This window comes from Squalius cephalus, assembly GCF_949319135.1.
Source record: "Squalius cephalus genome assembly, chromosome: 3".
Taxonomy (NCBI): Eukaryota; Metazoa; Chordata; class Actinopteri; order Cypriniformes; family Leuciscidae; genus Squalius; species Squalius cephalus.
In genome coordinates this window covers 8851327-8866326 of record NC_137124.1, presented here as the reverse complement: position 1 = coordinate 8866326, position 15000 = coordinate 8851327, and the positions used below count along the sequence as shown (strand labels likewise).

Below are 15000 nucleotides of genomic sequence, written 5' to 3'. Positions count from 1 at the left end.
TCCATTGACTTCAATGGATTTAAGTAAATTCTTTTGAACATGACTGCTCAAAACAGATTCAATTTATGAAAACTACACATTCATTTTCTAACAAAACATCAAAACAACATCAGTATTACTCTGAAATGTTTTCAAACTAAATATATTCATTTTACTTGAATAAACTTTTACTTTAAGATGAAAAAGGCCTGAATCTCTTTTTCATGCTGCAATGGCTCATCAATAGGTGGAAGCAGAATACAGGAAAGCAAGAGGTTATTGCATTGTTTGAAATTTAATGTATCAACTAGTTTGATATTTGCCTGTCTCGCCCATTTAAATAAAACTGTCCTGATGCAATTTACCGAGGCTAGTTGATCTTTGCTGATGTCGTCTTGATGAGAGAGAACCAGTTGGAGTCAGAGGATGTGTGTGCTCATTTCCCCATTTTGGTGTGGATGTTCACATTTGCTGTGTTACAGGGTCAAGAAAGAGCAGAGGACATTGACAGGCTGAGCTAACAGATCTTGACTACACACATGCATCTCTCCTTCTCTCTCTCTCTCTCTCTCTCTCTCTCTCTCTCTCTCTCTCTCTCTCTCTCTCTCTCTCTCTCTCTCTCTCTCTCTCTCTCTCTCTCTCTCTCTCTCTCTCTGTCTGTCTCTTTGACTGAGGTCAGATGTTATAGGTTTGCCCTCTCATTAGCACTGAGGGGGTCTCGCTAAAGCTTCTCTTTATGCACCACACTGCGGCATATGCTAATAACACCCAAAAACTGCCAAATCAGCATGGAGAGAGAATAAATAATTAACATGCTCTGATTCATATCTGGAAGCCCTCTGTTGTAATGATATACAATTCCATCATTAAATAGGCAAACAATTGGATTTTATGCTCTGCTTTGGAAACTTCCATATTAGGTTTCATGGTAACCTTTATTTTTAGGAATATATAGCCTTCCCATCAGGCACCTCTCTTGTACTCGCCTCAGAACCAGACCTGACCTGGACGCCTTCATAACTCAGTTTGCACGCATTAGCTCTTGCAAACATGCCCTGTAATTTTCATCCAAACTAATGAAAACAACTGCAGTCTAATTTATCACAGTTTATTGCAAGGTGAGCAGCAAAGAATAAGTTGAACAAGGTTAGTAAACTCTGTGATAGATTTATCCTTTCTGTGGTGAACTAATGGTTAGAGTTCATGTTCTCCACTTCATCTACTTCAAGGTAAAGCCTAAAGAACATTCTTACTTTAAATGGGCTCTATGTAGAATTCAGAAAGCCTTGTTATTAGTGACACCGGTGGCCGTTAAGTGAACTACAGCCAGCAACTTGTCACTCGTGCTCGGACTCATGCACACGTAACGTACAAGAGACTGAACGTGACTCAATGACCCGAAATACGATACGCTGCGAAGTTCTTTTTTGTTCTTTGCTTTGAAGTAAAAAGAAGTTGTAAATATCTTTGCTGTGATATACTGGTGAAACTCGAAAAATTTGAATATCGTGCAAAAGTTCATGTATTTCAGTAATTCGACTTAAAAGGTGAAACTAATATATTATATAGACTCATTACATGCAAAGTGAGTTATTTCAAGCCTTTATTTGTTATAATTTTGATGATTATGGCTTACAGCTTATGAAAATTTTCAGAATTTCAGAGGTTTTGAATTTAGGGTTTGCATGAACTGTAAGCCATAATCATTAAAATGATAACAAAAAGGCTTGAAATAACTCACTTTGCATGTAATGAGTCTATATAATATATTAGTTTCACCTTTTAAGTTGAATTACTGAAATACGTGAACTTTTGCACGATATTCAAATTTTTCGAGTTTCACCTGTACTGTTAACAAACATGCCGACGCCGTTCACACCGCTGAGAGTGACGTTTAGATGAATATATAAATATGTTCTGAACAATTTCCTCTCAATTACAAAATAAACACACAACAACAATGACAGCGGTGAGAAAACATCAGTTCAGAAAGCATCTGATCATAGTGATGTGGAAATGTTCACACAATCTCTGCAATTCACCGACATCATGCCGACAGATGAAGTTATTAAAATTACAGTGTTATGATGGTTTGATTATAAAGTATATTTGAGTCAATAGACTATATAGATCTGGCTGTGAGACTAAAGTTTGAAAGAATCCCTTTTCTTTGCATGACACATCGACAGTACAGTACAGATTGGCTCTTTCAGCATTTTCCTGAACATTGTATAAGCATTCGCAAATGTGATTGCTACATGAAAATTCTTACATTAGGGCCCTTTAATTTCTTCAAGCAAACTTTGGAGTTTTCCACAGATTAGTACCAGGTCCCCAGATGGCACAGTGCTTGTCCCGGCAGTTCCCAGAAAAGCCATAAGAACAGCTGGTTCGGCAGTGATCGGTGCTCCATCATTGGAGGGAAGGGTGGACTGGCAGTCCTCCTCATTTTAATCTTCTCGTCAACAACAAGTTGATTATGTAATGTCTTAATGAGCAAAACTGGAGAGGAACGAATAGACTCTTGCTCTGTGTGTGTGTGTGTGTGTGTGTGTGTGTGTGTGTGTGTGTGTGTGTGTGTGTGTGTGTGTGTGTGTGTGTGTATTTCACACTCAGCCAATGAACATCTTGAGCTGATCATGCATTTCACCCCTGCTCAAGTACTTACACTTGAAAAGATAAGAGAGAGAGAGAGAGAGAGAGAGAGAGAGAGAGAGAGAGAGAGAGAGAGAGAGAGAGAGAGAGAGAGAGAGAGAGAGAGAAAGAGAGAGTCAGGTGGAGTTGGTTTCTTTGCAACTAAATCTTTCCTTATTACAGCATTTTTCTACATTTCTGCCTTACCTTGTCCTTTACTGAATATCTTCAAGTAAGGAAAATAATCATTTAAAAAAAACTCTGACTTTGGTCAAAGTCTTCACAGAGGACACACACTGTAAAGTTTTGAGAGGCATAACAGTATTTAAACACAGGAATGATTCCTCTACATTATTGTTCTTCGTGTGGTTGGAATTCTGTTTCAATCTCAGAGTGAAAAAATAAAAAGGGTAATTGTGATTATATCTAACATGTGCAACAGTACTGTGACTTTATTTTTTGCAACTGTGATTTTATATTTCAAATGTTTCTTTATATCTCACATTGTGACTTTATATACAGCTGCAAATTGATTTCTCATAATTGCTACTTTTTTCTTGTAATTGTGACTTTAAATCTCAGTACTGTGACTCAGCTAGCATCCACAATTCTCCAACTTTGATCATTACAGTTTGTTTGGCCTCTCAAAACATCCTCCTTAGTGTGTGTGCGGACACACAATATAAACACAATATAGACACATGTCCTCCTTCAGGTAGAATGTTGCCATCTCCATTTGATTTACACTTCTCAATTATTGTTTACCAAACCAACTGAGGGTTTAAATACACAAGATAATGAGCAACCAAACAAGAAACAGGTGGGACTTATATATCAACTAATGAGTAACTATGGAAACAAGCAGAAATGGGAACAAAAGCAAATGGGCTAAACACAGGAACACAATGTAAATCCTAACGCTTAAAATAATTAATTGGTTTGAGAAGGGTAAACTTAACCCCTTGGGGTCAACGGCACGACCACCTCTCCTTTTTTCTTATCGGTGCGAAAGAGACTCAAAATACTCCATTGATTTTGGTCATACAGACAAGTGTTATAAATTATTCGAAACTGTTAATGTACTACTTTTATTTGTGTACACTCACAATAAAAACCAAATGTTATGCTTTTCGAAGTCCCTTCTGAAACGTGTCAGAAAATGAACTGTAACTCAGCAAATACTTTTCCACACAGACATGAGGGATATGTGATATGAGAGATTAAACAAATTAGTAAAATCAAATTTCTAATTTCTAATGAGTATTCAGAACTTTCTTTTCTTTTGAGTTCACAAAAACTGATGCATCTTAAGTGATCTGAATAGTTTAATTGTTTTGAGTTTTATGAACTTGTTTCTTTTCATTTAGACAAACTTAAATTTTACTGAAACTGGGCTGGGATTTCCATTTTCCAGCATGCTTTGCCATGAAACTCGAAAGGGAGAGTAAATGCTCAAATTAAGTGTTATATAATGTTGTACAGTGCAAGGAAGTAAATACAAATTAAGGGTGCGTTTACACGACTACAATGAACTAAAATGGTAAAGTTTTTCCTTTGCATTTATTGCACACAGATGACAGTGTTATCAAAAATCAAAGCCGTAAAAACAACTAAAAACGCTGTATTATTCATGCCAGGCCAGTAGGTGGCGATGTCACTTTTTAAAGAAACACTAAGTGCCTATAGACTGAACACGTAATACGCATGTGCATGATATTACTATTTTCACAAATTCACGTTTTTGTAGTTTACATGGAGACAGTAACGGTATCATTTTTAGAAACTTGCACTTTGAAACCCGTTTTCAAGCCCCCAAAACACCATTGGCATGTAAATGAACGGCCAAACCGCAAAAGGTTTTAAATTTTTAGTTGAAAACGCTGTCATGTAAACGGCCCCTAAATGTCCGGGAAACAAAGCAGAAACAGGAAACCATTATAAACTGTATTTAACATTAATAATAATAATAATAATATGTAATCTTGAGCACCAAAATTAGCATTTTGTAAGGATCAGAAGAATAAATCAACCTTTAAAATATATTAAAAATAGAAAAGAGTATGTTAAATTGTAATATTTCACAACATTACTGTTTATGGTAATATATTTATATTAATACTACAGTATACAGCTCTCAGAAGAGGAGTGACAACTGTATTTATCTGCAGTGTGTTTATGGCCAGAGGGAGATAAAGAGGGAGAATCTAAAAGAGCAAGATTCTGGCATCTTATTTTGGCACACAGAAAAGGTTAACCAAAGAGAACAAGACAGCGGCGAGAAAGAAAAGATGGTGTGAGGCCAGCGTCTAGACAGAAAGAAAGTTTAACTACAACTGAAAGAAAGGTTAAACAAAAGGGGAAAAGAACTATGGAATTAGTTTACTTTTATCCCGTAAATGTCCATCTGGTGACGGACTTTTTATTTTGAAGCATCTGGCGAATATGGTCAACCAGAGATGAAACATACTTACATCAAATATCATGTCCTCAGCATTGCCCCCTTAAGAACACTTAAACACTCACAAAGTTTTACTAATGTCATGCCAACATTTAACGACTTCCCTTCAACCCGCCCAGAAGGATGGGAGAAAAAAAGAAAAGCGAGAAGCTCTGAAGGTCTTTAACAGACAGCGAGACGTCAGAGCTGTTGACAGCGCACTGACACAATGCGCTGAGGCATATTGAAAGAAGAAAGGAAGGATTCTCTATACTAGAGAGAGAGGATGAACGACAGGCAAGTTTTGTGCCCTGACCCATATCCCATAATGCCGAGCACAGACGGACTTTGACATAGACAGACCTAAGGTTGTCATTCATTTCTTTGTGTCTCTTAAAGCAATAAAACGAGCCTGACTGTCAGTATTTAGTGATGCTTCAGGGTGCAGAGACACCACATGTAAACACACACATACACACATAACTTATCATATCTAATTTCATCATGATGGCGAACTAATGTTGTTTAATGTCTCAGTGTGTTTGATTGTCTTTAATTGATTCTGAGCCGCAGTTAAAGGCTTGGTAAAGTTAGTGCTGCTGTCATCATTACGTTTGATGCTGATTTTCAGATCAGAATGACAGTTTTGTGGCTTTTAGTCCATGCGTCTTATAGCTTTTGAAGTCACAGCCCAGTCTATTTCTATAAGTTTACTAAATTCTGCTCACTTTTAGCATATTTACACATGTATCATTATATATTTATTATAATTTATAATTATATATTGGTATATATATATATATATATATATATATATATATATATATATATATATATATATATATATATATATATATTTCACAATAGCTTTCCCAACACTCCGCTATTATTTTTTAGAAGAAAGTGTGCTCTTGTCCTTTCTGTTTCTTAGTGTTGTCATCTCAGATTGACTATGAATCTTTTTTATTTTGTTTATTCTTTATTATTATTCTTTATTTATTTATCTTGGTAAAAATATAACTATTCCACTGTCTTGTCTGCTTTGTTGGCACCAACAAGAAGCTATTAAGAAGCTACTATTGAAGCTCCACAAAAGTGTTTTTTTAATTTTATTTAATTTTATTTAATTTTATTTAATTTTATTTAATTTTATTTAATTTAATTTTATTTTATTTTATTTTCCCTAAGCAATCCACTGTCTTGTTTCATCATTATTATTATTTTTTCTTCTTCTAAGCAATCCAGTCTTGTCTGCTGGCACCCATGACACCTATTGATGCAGAACTTTTATTTGATGTATGTATGTATGTATGTATGTATGTATTTATTTATTCCCCTGAGCAATCCACTGTCTTGTCTCTTTTGCTGGCATCCACCACACCTATTGAAGTAAAAAAAAAAAAAGTATTTTATTTTATTTTATTTTATTTTATTTTATTTTATTTTATTTTATTTTATTTTTCCTGAGCAATCCACTGTCTTGTCTCTTTTGCTGGCACCCACAACACCTATTGAAGTAAAATGATTTTATTTTATTTTATTTTATTTTATTTTATTTTATTTTATTTTATTTTATTTTATTTTATTTATTTTATTTTATTTTATTTTATTGTTCCCGAGCAATCCACTGTCTTGTCTCTTTTGCTGGCATCCACGACACCTATTGAAGTAAAAAAAAAAGTATTTATTTTATTTTATTTTATTTTATTTTATTTTATTTTATTTTATTTTATTTTATTTTATTTTATTTTATTGTTCCCGAGCAATCCACTGTCTTGTCTTCTTTGCTGGCACCCACGACACCCATTGAAGCTCCACTAGAGCTGTGGACTAAACTGATTCTGCTCGTACATTGTTGCGTTATTTGTCACAGCCAGAAAAGACATTAAAACTGGAACAGAGAGTGAAAGAAAGTCCCTCTTCTCTTCAATTCTCTTCATTTCTACTTCTGCAGTCATTAATCTGCTCTCCAGTATTTTTTATGTCTTAAAGTCTGTAAGGTTTCGGGTTCAGATGAGGTCTGCATTGTCATGCCCGCGGTTATCACGACATTAGGAGGGGCTCCTCGAATCTGCACCGCTCCCGTGGAGACACATTGCCACAGGCCATTTGTCAATACTGCTAAAGTCAACATGTCGCTCAAGACGTTTCTCACCAACGGTCCCGTCGGTCAACACTACACACCAAAATAGACACCCTCTCATCCGCAGCGCAAAAGGCTCGTGCAACCGTCCCGGTGTCATGCTCACGCCTCGAGCTAACATCCCAGTTTAGGAAACACTGGAAATCCTTTTGGCTACGGCTGGCAGAGTGATGGTTGAACAAAGGACGAGGTGGAAGGAGATTTCACAGTTTCTCTTTAAAACCTCACCGAAGCTGAAAGCTCATTTCACTGGGGGGTCTGTAATGTCAGGAGGTTTCTGCTGAAACTCTCAGTTTTGGAGGAGTGTGTGTTACCTCAGGTGCACTGAAGAGAAATTCTCCTCCTTCATAATGTGCTGAAAAAAGAGATATTGAAAATCGTTCATCATTTATTACAGCGAAATTTCAAAGTGTCCATGCTGATGATTAAAATCTCTCTCTCTCTCTCTCTCTCTCTCTCTCTCTCTCTCTCTTAATTGCAGTGCTGTTCAACTTGATTCCTGTGGGTCTGAGGATAGTCGCCATCCAGAGCACTAAGTCAGGACTCTACATAGGCATGAACAGCGAGGGCCACCTCTACACATCAGTAAGCACATCTCATATTCATACAAACCAATCTTATCGTATCATGTTAAAGATGCCAGCAACACACAGTGGAGGCCAGATGTCTGAGATCACGAATGAAAAAGCTTTTACTTTTCTAAATCAATACAGTTGCAAATTATCAACATAGTAATTTCAGTGAAAAGTTGAAGTTTGGAAGTTTGAAGTTTGGAAAAGTTGGTTTTGTTTAAGTAATCCTGTGTTTGCGTCCGTCTCGTATTTACTACTACAGGACATCGGTGGGCGGGGCTAAAGAGGAAATGATGTAGAAGTGGGCGTCGATCTTCTTCTGCAGAGGCGGTCTTTTGTCACACTTTGACATCATAATGTGACAAATTCCGAAACCAGTCATTTTCTGAGCTTGGTTTCAATAAAAGCTGTTTTTGGACTAATGAGGAAGTTTTGAGCTCTGAAACTTACAGGATATTTTTATAGTACAATGACCTCTATGTCAAAAGATCAAGGAAAATTCTTTATATAAAAGTTTTCAAAATCCTAAAAAAAAAATGTTTTTAATGAGGTCTCAGACACTCAAAGAAACTTGACACATTTTTGATGCTCTTTGATTATGTATCAGGTGCTACTAATGAAGTTAAGTGCAGTGCGTTTGTCCTCAGACTGTGAGTGTGAATACTGTTGGCCTCGGTTCTCTGTGACACACTCCATTAGTCTGGCCTATTTCTCTCCAGCAGATAAACTCTGGTGAGCAAGACAAAAGATGCAATGCTTTGCAGGGTAAAGCAGCAGTTCTTCTTTCTTCTTTATCCACTCACTCTCGTTTGGAGAAGAAAAGAGTATTGCTTGCTTTCATCTTTGAAGTAGATCATGACACTCTTTAAAGTGTGGTGATGAGTCTAAGGGAGGCGAGGGCTCTGTAATGTACTGTCGCTCCATAAAGTGCACTAAGGGCTTTATGTAAGAATTTTAATGTATTAATCGCGTTTTTTTTATTGCCAATGTGGGAACAGCTTGTAACGAAACATAAAAAAATAGTCCTTCCTAGACTTCCTAGGTTGTCTATGAAAGCCTATAGACTCATTTGTATGAGAAGGACATTTTTGCCCAAAGAATGAAACGTTTACGCTCCCGAGAGCTTTTCTTCCGGTCAATGACACATGAAGCGAATGCTTATACAATGTTCAGGATAATATTCAGGATAATGCTGAAAGAGTCATTCTGTTCTGTAATGTCAATGTGTCATGCAAGAAAAGGGATTCTTTCAAACAATAGTCTCACATAGCCAGATATATATAGTCTATAGTCTCAAATATATAATAATCAAACGACCATAACACTGTAATTTGAATAACTTCATCTGTCGACATGATGTCGGTGAATTGCAGAGATTGTGTGAACATTTCCACATCACTATGATCAGATGCTTTCTGAACTGATGTTTTCTCACCGCTGTCATTGTTGTTGTGTGTTTATTTTGTAATTGAGAGGAAATTGTGCAGCACATATTTATATATTCATCTAAACGTCACTCTCAGCGGTGTGAACGGCATCGGCATGTTTGTTAACAGTATATCACAGCAAAGATATTTACAACTTCTTTTTACTTCTAAGCAAAGAACAAAAAATAACTTTGCAGTGTATCATATGTCGGGTCATTGAGTCACGTTCAGTCTCTTGTCAGGTGTCGCTAAAAATAACCTAAACAATGAGTGAGATAAACCATTTTAAAAATGATTTATATCAATTATCACATAAATTACAACTGTCTCTCAGTTGTGAACTCAATAAGTGACATAATTTGTTATACAACCCTCTCACGTATCCTTCTCTCACACACTGGAGCACTTTTTCTCTTCTCTTGCAAGGAGAGCATCTGTAGAGAATGTGTCTCCTCATGGGAAGAAACACGACCCATTTTCTACAGGGGGAAATGACCGTACCTGAAAAAAAGAGAGAAAATCCCTATCCTAGAAAACCTCATGCAAGGCGACCTCTTTTTCTTTTCTCCAATCTCTGCTTTAGTCTGAAGAACTCAAACCGCTCTGCCTGTGCCCTAACTTTGATCTTTTTTCAAGCATGATATTTTAGACCAAAGAGACTAGTGTGAAGCCATGCAGCGAAGCATGCCACAAAAAGCAATGCAAACACGAAAACAGGAGACAGCTTTCTCCTGAGCTTCAAAATAGTCTGAAACAATAGAACCAAAACATATAAGCTATGTTTCCATCCACCTATTTCTGTGTGCATTTTGGGGTATCGCATCAAAAACTGCTGGATGGAAACGCCAAGATGTGCATAAGTTCTAAAAATGCGTATAAAAACATATGCTCCCGTTTGAGTCAGATACATTTTAACTACGATGGAAACACATTTACTGAATAAATATCTCGTTGCACAACAAAAAAATCAGGTGACTTTGCGTGATGGGACGGCATATAACCAGTAATGGGATGGGACTATAACCAGCGGAACGATCTCATTGCACAGCATCTGAAATGCTGTTTTGGTTGTTGTGAAATGCTTGTCAAATCTCGTCAAAGTGGTCCGGTATAATTCCCTCCCAGAACTCTCTTACACGACAGCGTTCCCAAACAGCAGCATCCGCCTCCGAAAGAAAGATAACGCATTGATTGTGTTTCATCTGCACGCTCTGAGTAATTGATTATATACGAAAATTATTATATACAGTGGCTTTTCCTAGTTTTCTTAGTGATATTTAGCTCTAGTTTATCAGGAAGTGACGATTTTGTTCTCTTCAACTTAAAAAGGGAAAAAGAGGAAATATTAGGTCCATTAAATCCTGAGATTGCGTAGAGAGTACGGAGAGTTCCACCTCCTTATCAAGGAGCTGCGGGATTATCCCGAGCGATTCAAACTTTACTTAAAGCTGCCGTCGGCAACCCTGGAAGATTGAGTGGACTTAGCCAAAATTTTGAATGTTTACAACTCTCATGCCCCTCCCCCACTATCAACTAATACCCTCCCATCGAGTTCGTGAGGGTCAGTGCGTGTGCACCAGATTTTCTGTGAACGCGCCCGTCTCATCAGCATCGATCAACACCATGGAGTACTCATAAAGTAAATGGTTGATAAAGCACAATTACCTGTCGAGAATAAATGTTGCAAGCTCTGACCTCCTAGCTCTTGAGGTTAACCGAGGAATTGGAGTCTTTTCCGCCATCACTCTTCGTTACTGCGCAAACTTCAGGCGTGTGCATGTGATTGTAATGTGCGCGAGGGAGAGGGGATCTGTGGCGTGTGCACGACCTGTGATTGACAGTCAGATCTCACACCCCCCTGCGCTGATTGGACCCGATGATCCGGGAGCGGTGGATTTTTGCAAAACAAATAACACGCTCCAGGTGGAGTTAGAAGCTCAGGTTTTTTTCTAAAACCACCTTATTTATGTTGTTCTGTCGGATTATAGTGTCGATTTCACTGAATATGATCAAAAAAATGTTGCCGACGGCAGCTTTAAGGATGTCAGTGGCTCAGTTTGATGCTTTGCTAGCGATACTGGAGCCACATATTAAAGGGATAGTTCACCCAATGAAAATACTGTCAGTAATTATGTTGTTCCAACCCCGTAAGACTTTCGTTCATCTACAGAACACAAATTAAGATATTTTTGATTAAATCTGAGAGCTGTCTCACTCCTCCATAGGCTTCTATGTAATTGAAACTTGCCGGCCCAGAAACATTAGTAAAGACAATGTTTAAAATAGTCCAAGTGACTACAGTGGCTCAACCTTAAGTTTATCAAGCGACGAGAATACTTTTTACGTGCAAAAAAACACAAAAATAACATTCCACTATTCATTTTCTTCTGTGTGGGCCTCTGAGTGAGTTCACGTGATTATTCGCCAGCATCACACACATGACCAGCGTCGGCCAATAGTGAGCCTACGTTCTGACGTTCTGAGTGAGACAGCTCTCAGATTTAATCAAAAATATCTTAATTTGTGTTCCGAAGATGAACGAAAGTCTTACGGGGTTGGAACAACATGAGGGTGAGTAATTACTGACAGAATCGTCATTTTTGGGTGATCTAACAACCCTTTAAAAATACGACCACCAATTTCCATGAACCAATTCTGGATTTTGGCATTCGCTTATACGGTGGCTCTAAATTGTCAAAACACCTCTCAAAATGCTTGCTACGGATATGCGAAAACGCAGAAAATTGAACCTGATCCAAATTTTTTATGACGGACAAAAGTATCGGAGGCAGTGTGTAAACGTGATTGACACAACGTGAGGTCGCATTGATTTTTTAATGTGTGAAGATTTCAGATGAGAATTTCAGACTCGGTGAGCAAGGACCTTTAAGCAAGTGGTTTGTTGTTGTTGTCATCAGGTTGTGCACTTCATTGGTCTTTGATTTGATGGTTGTCGTTGGAGAAATCTCGCAACAGAACTGTGCGTCAAATCTTCTGACACTGCCAGAAGTTCGTCGGAGGTAAAACTGGATCGCAGTGGTCATTGCTCAGCTGTTGTAAACATGTCAAACTAGCGACTTCAGATTTTGGTCTGGGATTAGAGGAATCTTTTAGGATTTACAAAATTTGTAAATCGGCAAAATCGTGGCCAAAATCATTCAGTTTGAAATCGGAGCAAGTTTGTGTGTGTTTGTGTTTGTGTGTGTGTTGCTCTCTCTGTCACACATACCTGCCCTAAACTCTGAGCTTATCAATAATTCATGTTTTCCAGTGGCTGACAAACTCGGACGCGGCTCTCCACTGGGACTAAATCACTCACACACACACACCTACAGCCTCTTCTCTCTCTCTCTCTCTCTCTCTCTCTTCTTCATGCTCGTTCAACTTCTACTACCTCAGCCATTCTCTCTTTCTGCATTCCTGGAGTTCTCTCCTTCTCTTTTTACCATCTTTATTTATTGCCACCCAACCAGGGTCAGCTGAATTTGTTTCCATAACATTACCATAGAATCATTTTTAGGGAAACTAGATTGTACATGTTCAAGTGATGCTTGCTTTGCAAAGTCACCAGCACAATGCTAGTTTTGCCAGCATGTTCCTAAGATTTTCAGTGTATTTTTTTATTGCACATGGCACTAAGGACACAAGTGGACACTAATGAAGACTCAGAATGAAAGAGGTCTCACTCAGAAGTCTTTCCCATGATCCTCTGCTCAGCTGTCTCGTGAACGTGCGTTTGTGGTGAAGCATGATTATATACCGCAGTAATCTGGCTGTCATCTCTCTCATCTGACAGAACGGTGACGTTTGGGAGGAATATGGAGAAGTTGAATGGTTCACGAGGGATGGAGGGATAGGGATGGAGGAGTACAGGCCAGCGGGGGGTCTCACCGCAGGAACAAAGGCCTCCATCATCCATAGGAAGGAATAGAGAGATGGATTGACAAGAGAAGGCATGCAGAGCGGAGCCCTTGGGGTTGCGTTCATCACTCCATTTTTTTATTTTTTTTATCATCTCTCTTGATCTTTCATTCTCTCTTTATTCTCTATTTTTCGGTTCTGTCATTGTCCAGTGTTTTGATTCCTTGTTTAGCTTCCTCTCGTGCTCTCATCTGTCATTTCTCTCTGAGGTTAGCTCTGCTGAGAGTTGTATGTAAAGGTTAAGGTGTTTGGGAAACTCAGTGTCATTGCTGTGTGCTGCATGTGTTACCTGTAGGCGACCACTGGAAATTGCTATCCGATAAAAATAGTGCTTTGTCTCTGTAACCTGACCCATTTTTTAAACTCGACACACAGTGGAAGCCCTCCTGGGCCAGGAACACAAAAAGAGAGGGAGAGAGAAGGTGGGAATGAAACAACACGCACACACACACACACACACACACACACACACACACACACACACACATCAGTGCATATTTGCACTGATAGAGGTGACCTGACAGAATTGGGGCAGATTTTGTTGAACTGACCAGTTTTTTCATGACAAAGTTTTAAAAGTTACCTGAAATGAAGGTTTAAACCTTTTAATATGGTAACCGTAATATATCACACATTTGAAGCGTACAGTCTTTTTTCCATTTCCGTCTCCCTTTCCTTCCTACACTGTTAGAAAAATCTGTAGAAAATACAGTATTACTGGCAGCTACTTGCCAGTAACTTACTGTAGATTTAAATTGATGTTATTTACTGGCAACAATTTGTTCAAAATTAAATGAAAACTAAACATTAACAAGTCTTTATCTTTACAGAATAAAACTAAAATAACATCCTCATGCAAAGCATTCTGGGAACCAAAATCTGAAGGAAAAAAACAGAAAAAGGTTGATGAATATTTCTGGTTCCCAGAATGCTTTGCATTAGATTGTTATTTTATAATTTTATTCTTTAAAGACAAATACTTGTTAATGTTTAATGTTCATTTAACTTTGAACAAACTGTTGCCAGTAAATAACATAAATTTAAATCTACAGTAAGTTACTGGCAAACAGCTGCAAAACTACAGCAAATTTTTTACAGTGTACCTCATTATCGTCCTCTTCCCCTTCTTCTTTCCCTTTCCCTTGCATTTACCTACCTTTTCTGTTCCTTTCTGTCCCTTTCCCTGTCTTTCTTTTGCCCTTTCAATCTTCCTTCTTGCCCTTTCCATTTTTCCTGCTCTATTTCTTTTTGTATCCCTTCTTTTCCATGTTTCCTTTCCTTTTTCTTCACATACCACTGCAATCAAGACAGGGTTACTTTGGGTCACATGAGACGCCCAGACAAGGGATGGTGAGAGCCTAAAGCTAACTTTTTGCCGCACCTGCCATTGGCCGATGGCTTAAGAAAATTTACCGGCCATCAATATTTTTTACCAGCCATGAAACATATTAGCCTGGAAATCCAGACCTAAATCTGAAAGAATAATGGTCTGGCATCGACTAATGAAAATCGGCCAGCTCGAGGAGCAATGCATTTGCATTTGAAAATCTCACTGCACGCAATTGGATAACACTACGACCTATCACAACAAGCCCCATATGCTTAGCTACCAGCGGCGCTAACTGGTAGATTAGACTCTTGCCGTATCCGGTCGGCTAAACAGCAAAAACGCCCTTCTTGCAAAGGAACGATTTGAACGCCGTCTTCTGTTCCTCTTTTAGATAAAAAGCCAAGTCTAACTCGTTCATTGTAGCGACCAAAGCCGTTTCAAACAACTGGTGTTCATCCATAGCCATCTTGCAATGTTTACTAATGACTTCGACGTCGCAGCGCTGTCGTCATCTGTTTAGCTTGCCTCTTTAAAGTGGCTGCTGTCACTTTAAGAGC

At 38.1% G+C, this 15000-nt stretch overlaps 1 protein-coding gene across 1 annotated transcript in view; it reads left to right on the top strand.

The window, feature by feature from the left end:
* The window catches only part of fgf11a (fibroblast growth factor 11a), a 70284-nt gene that overhangs the window by 36016 nt on the left and 19268 nt on the right, over positions 1-15000 (top strand). The window contains exon 3 of the mRNA XM_079867681.1: positions 7675-7778. Within this exon, the coding sequence (XP_079723807.1) occupies positions 7675-7778 (104 nt within the window). The remainder of the gene's footprint in view (positions 1-7674; positions 7779-15000) is intronic.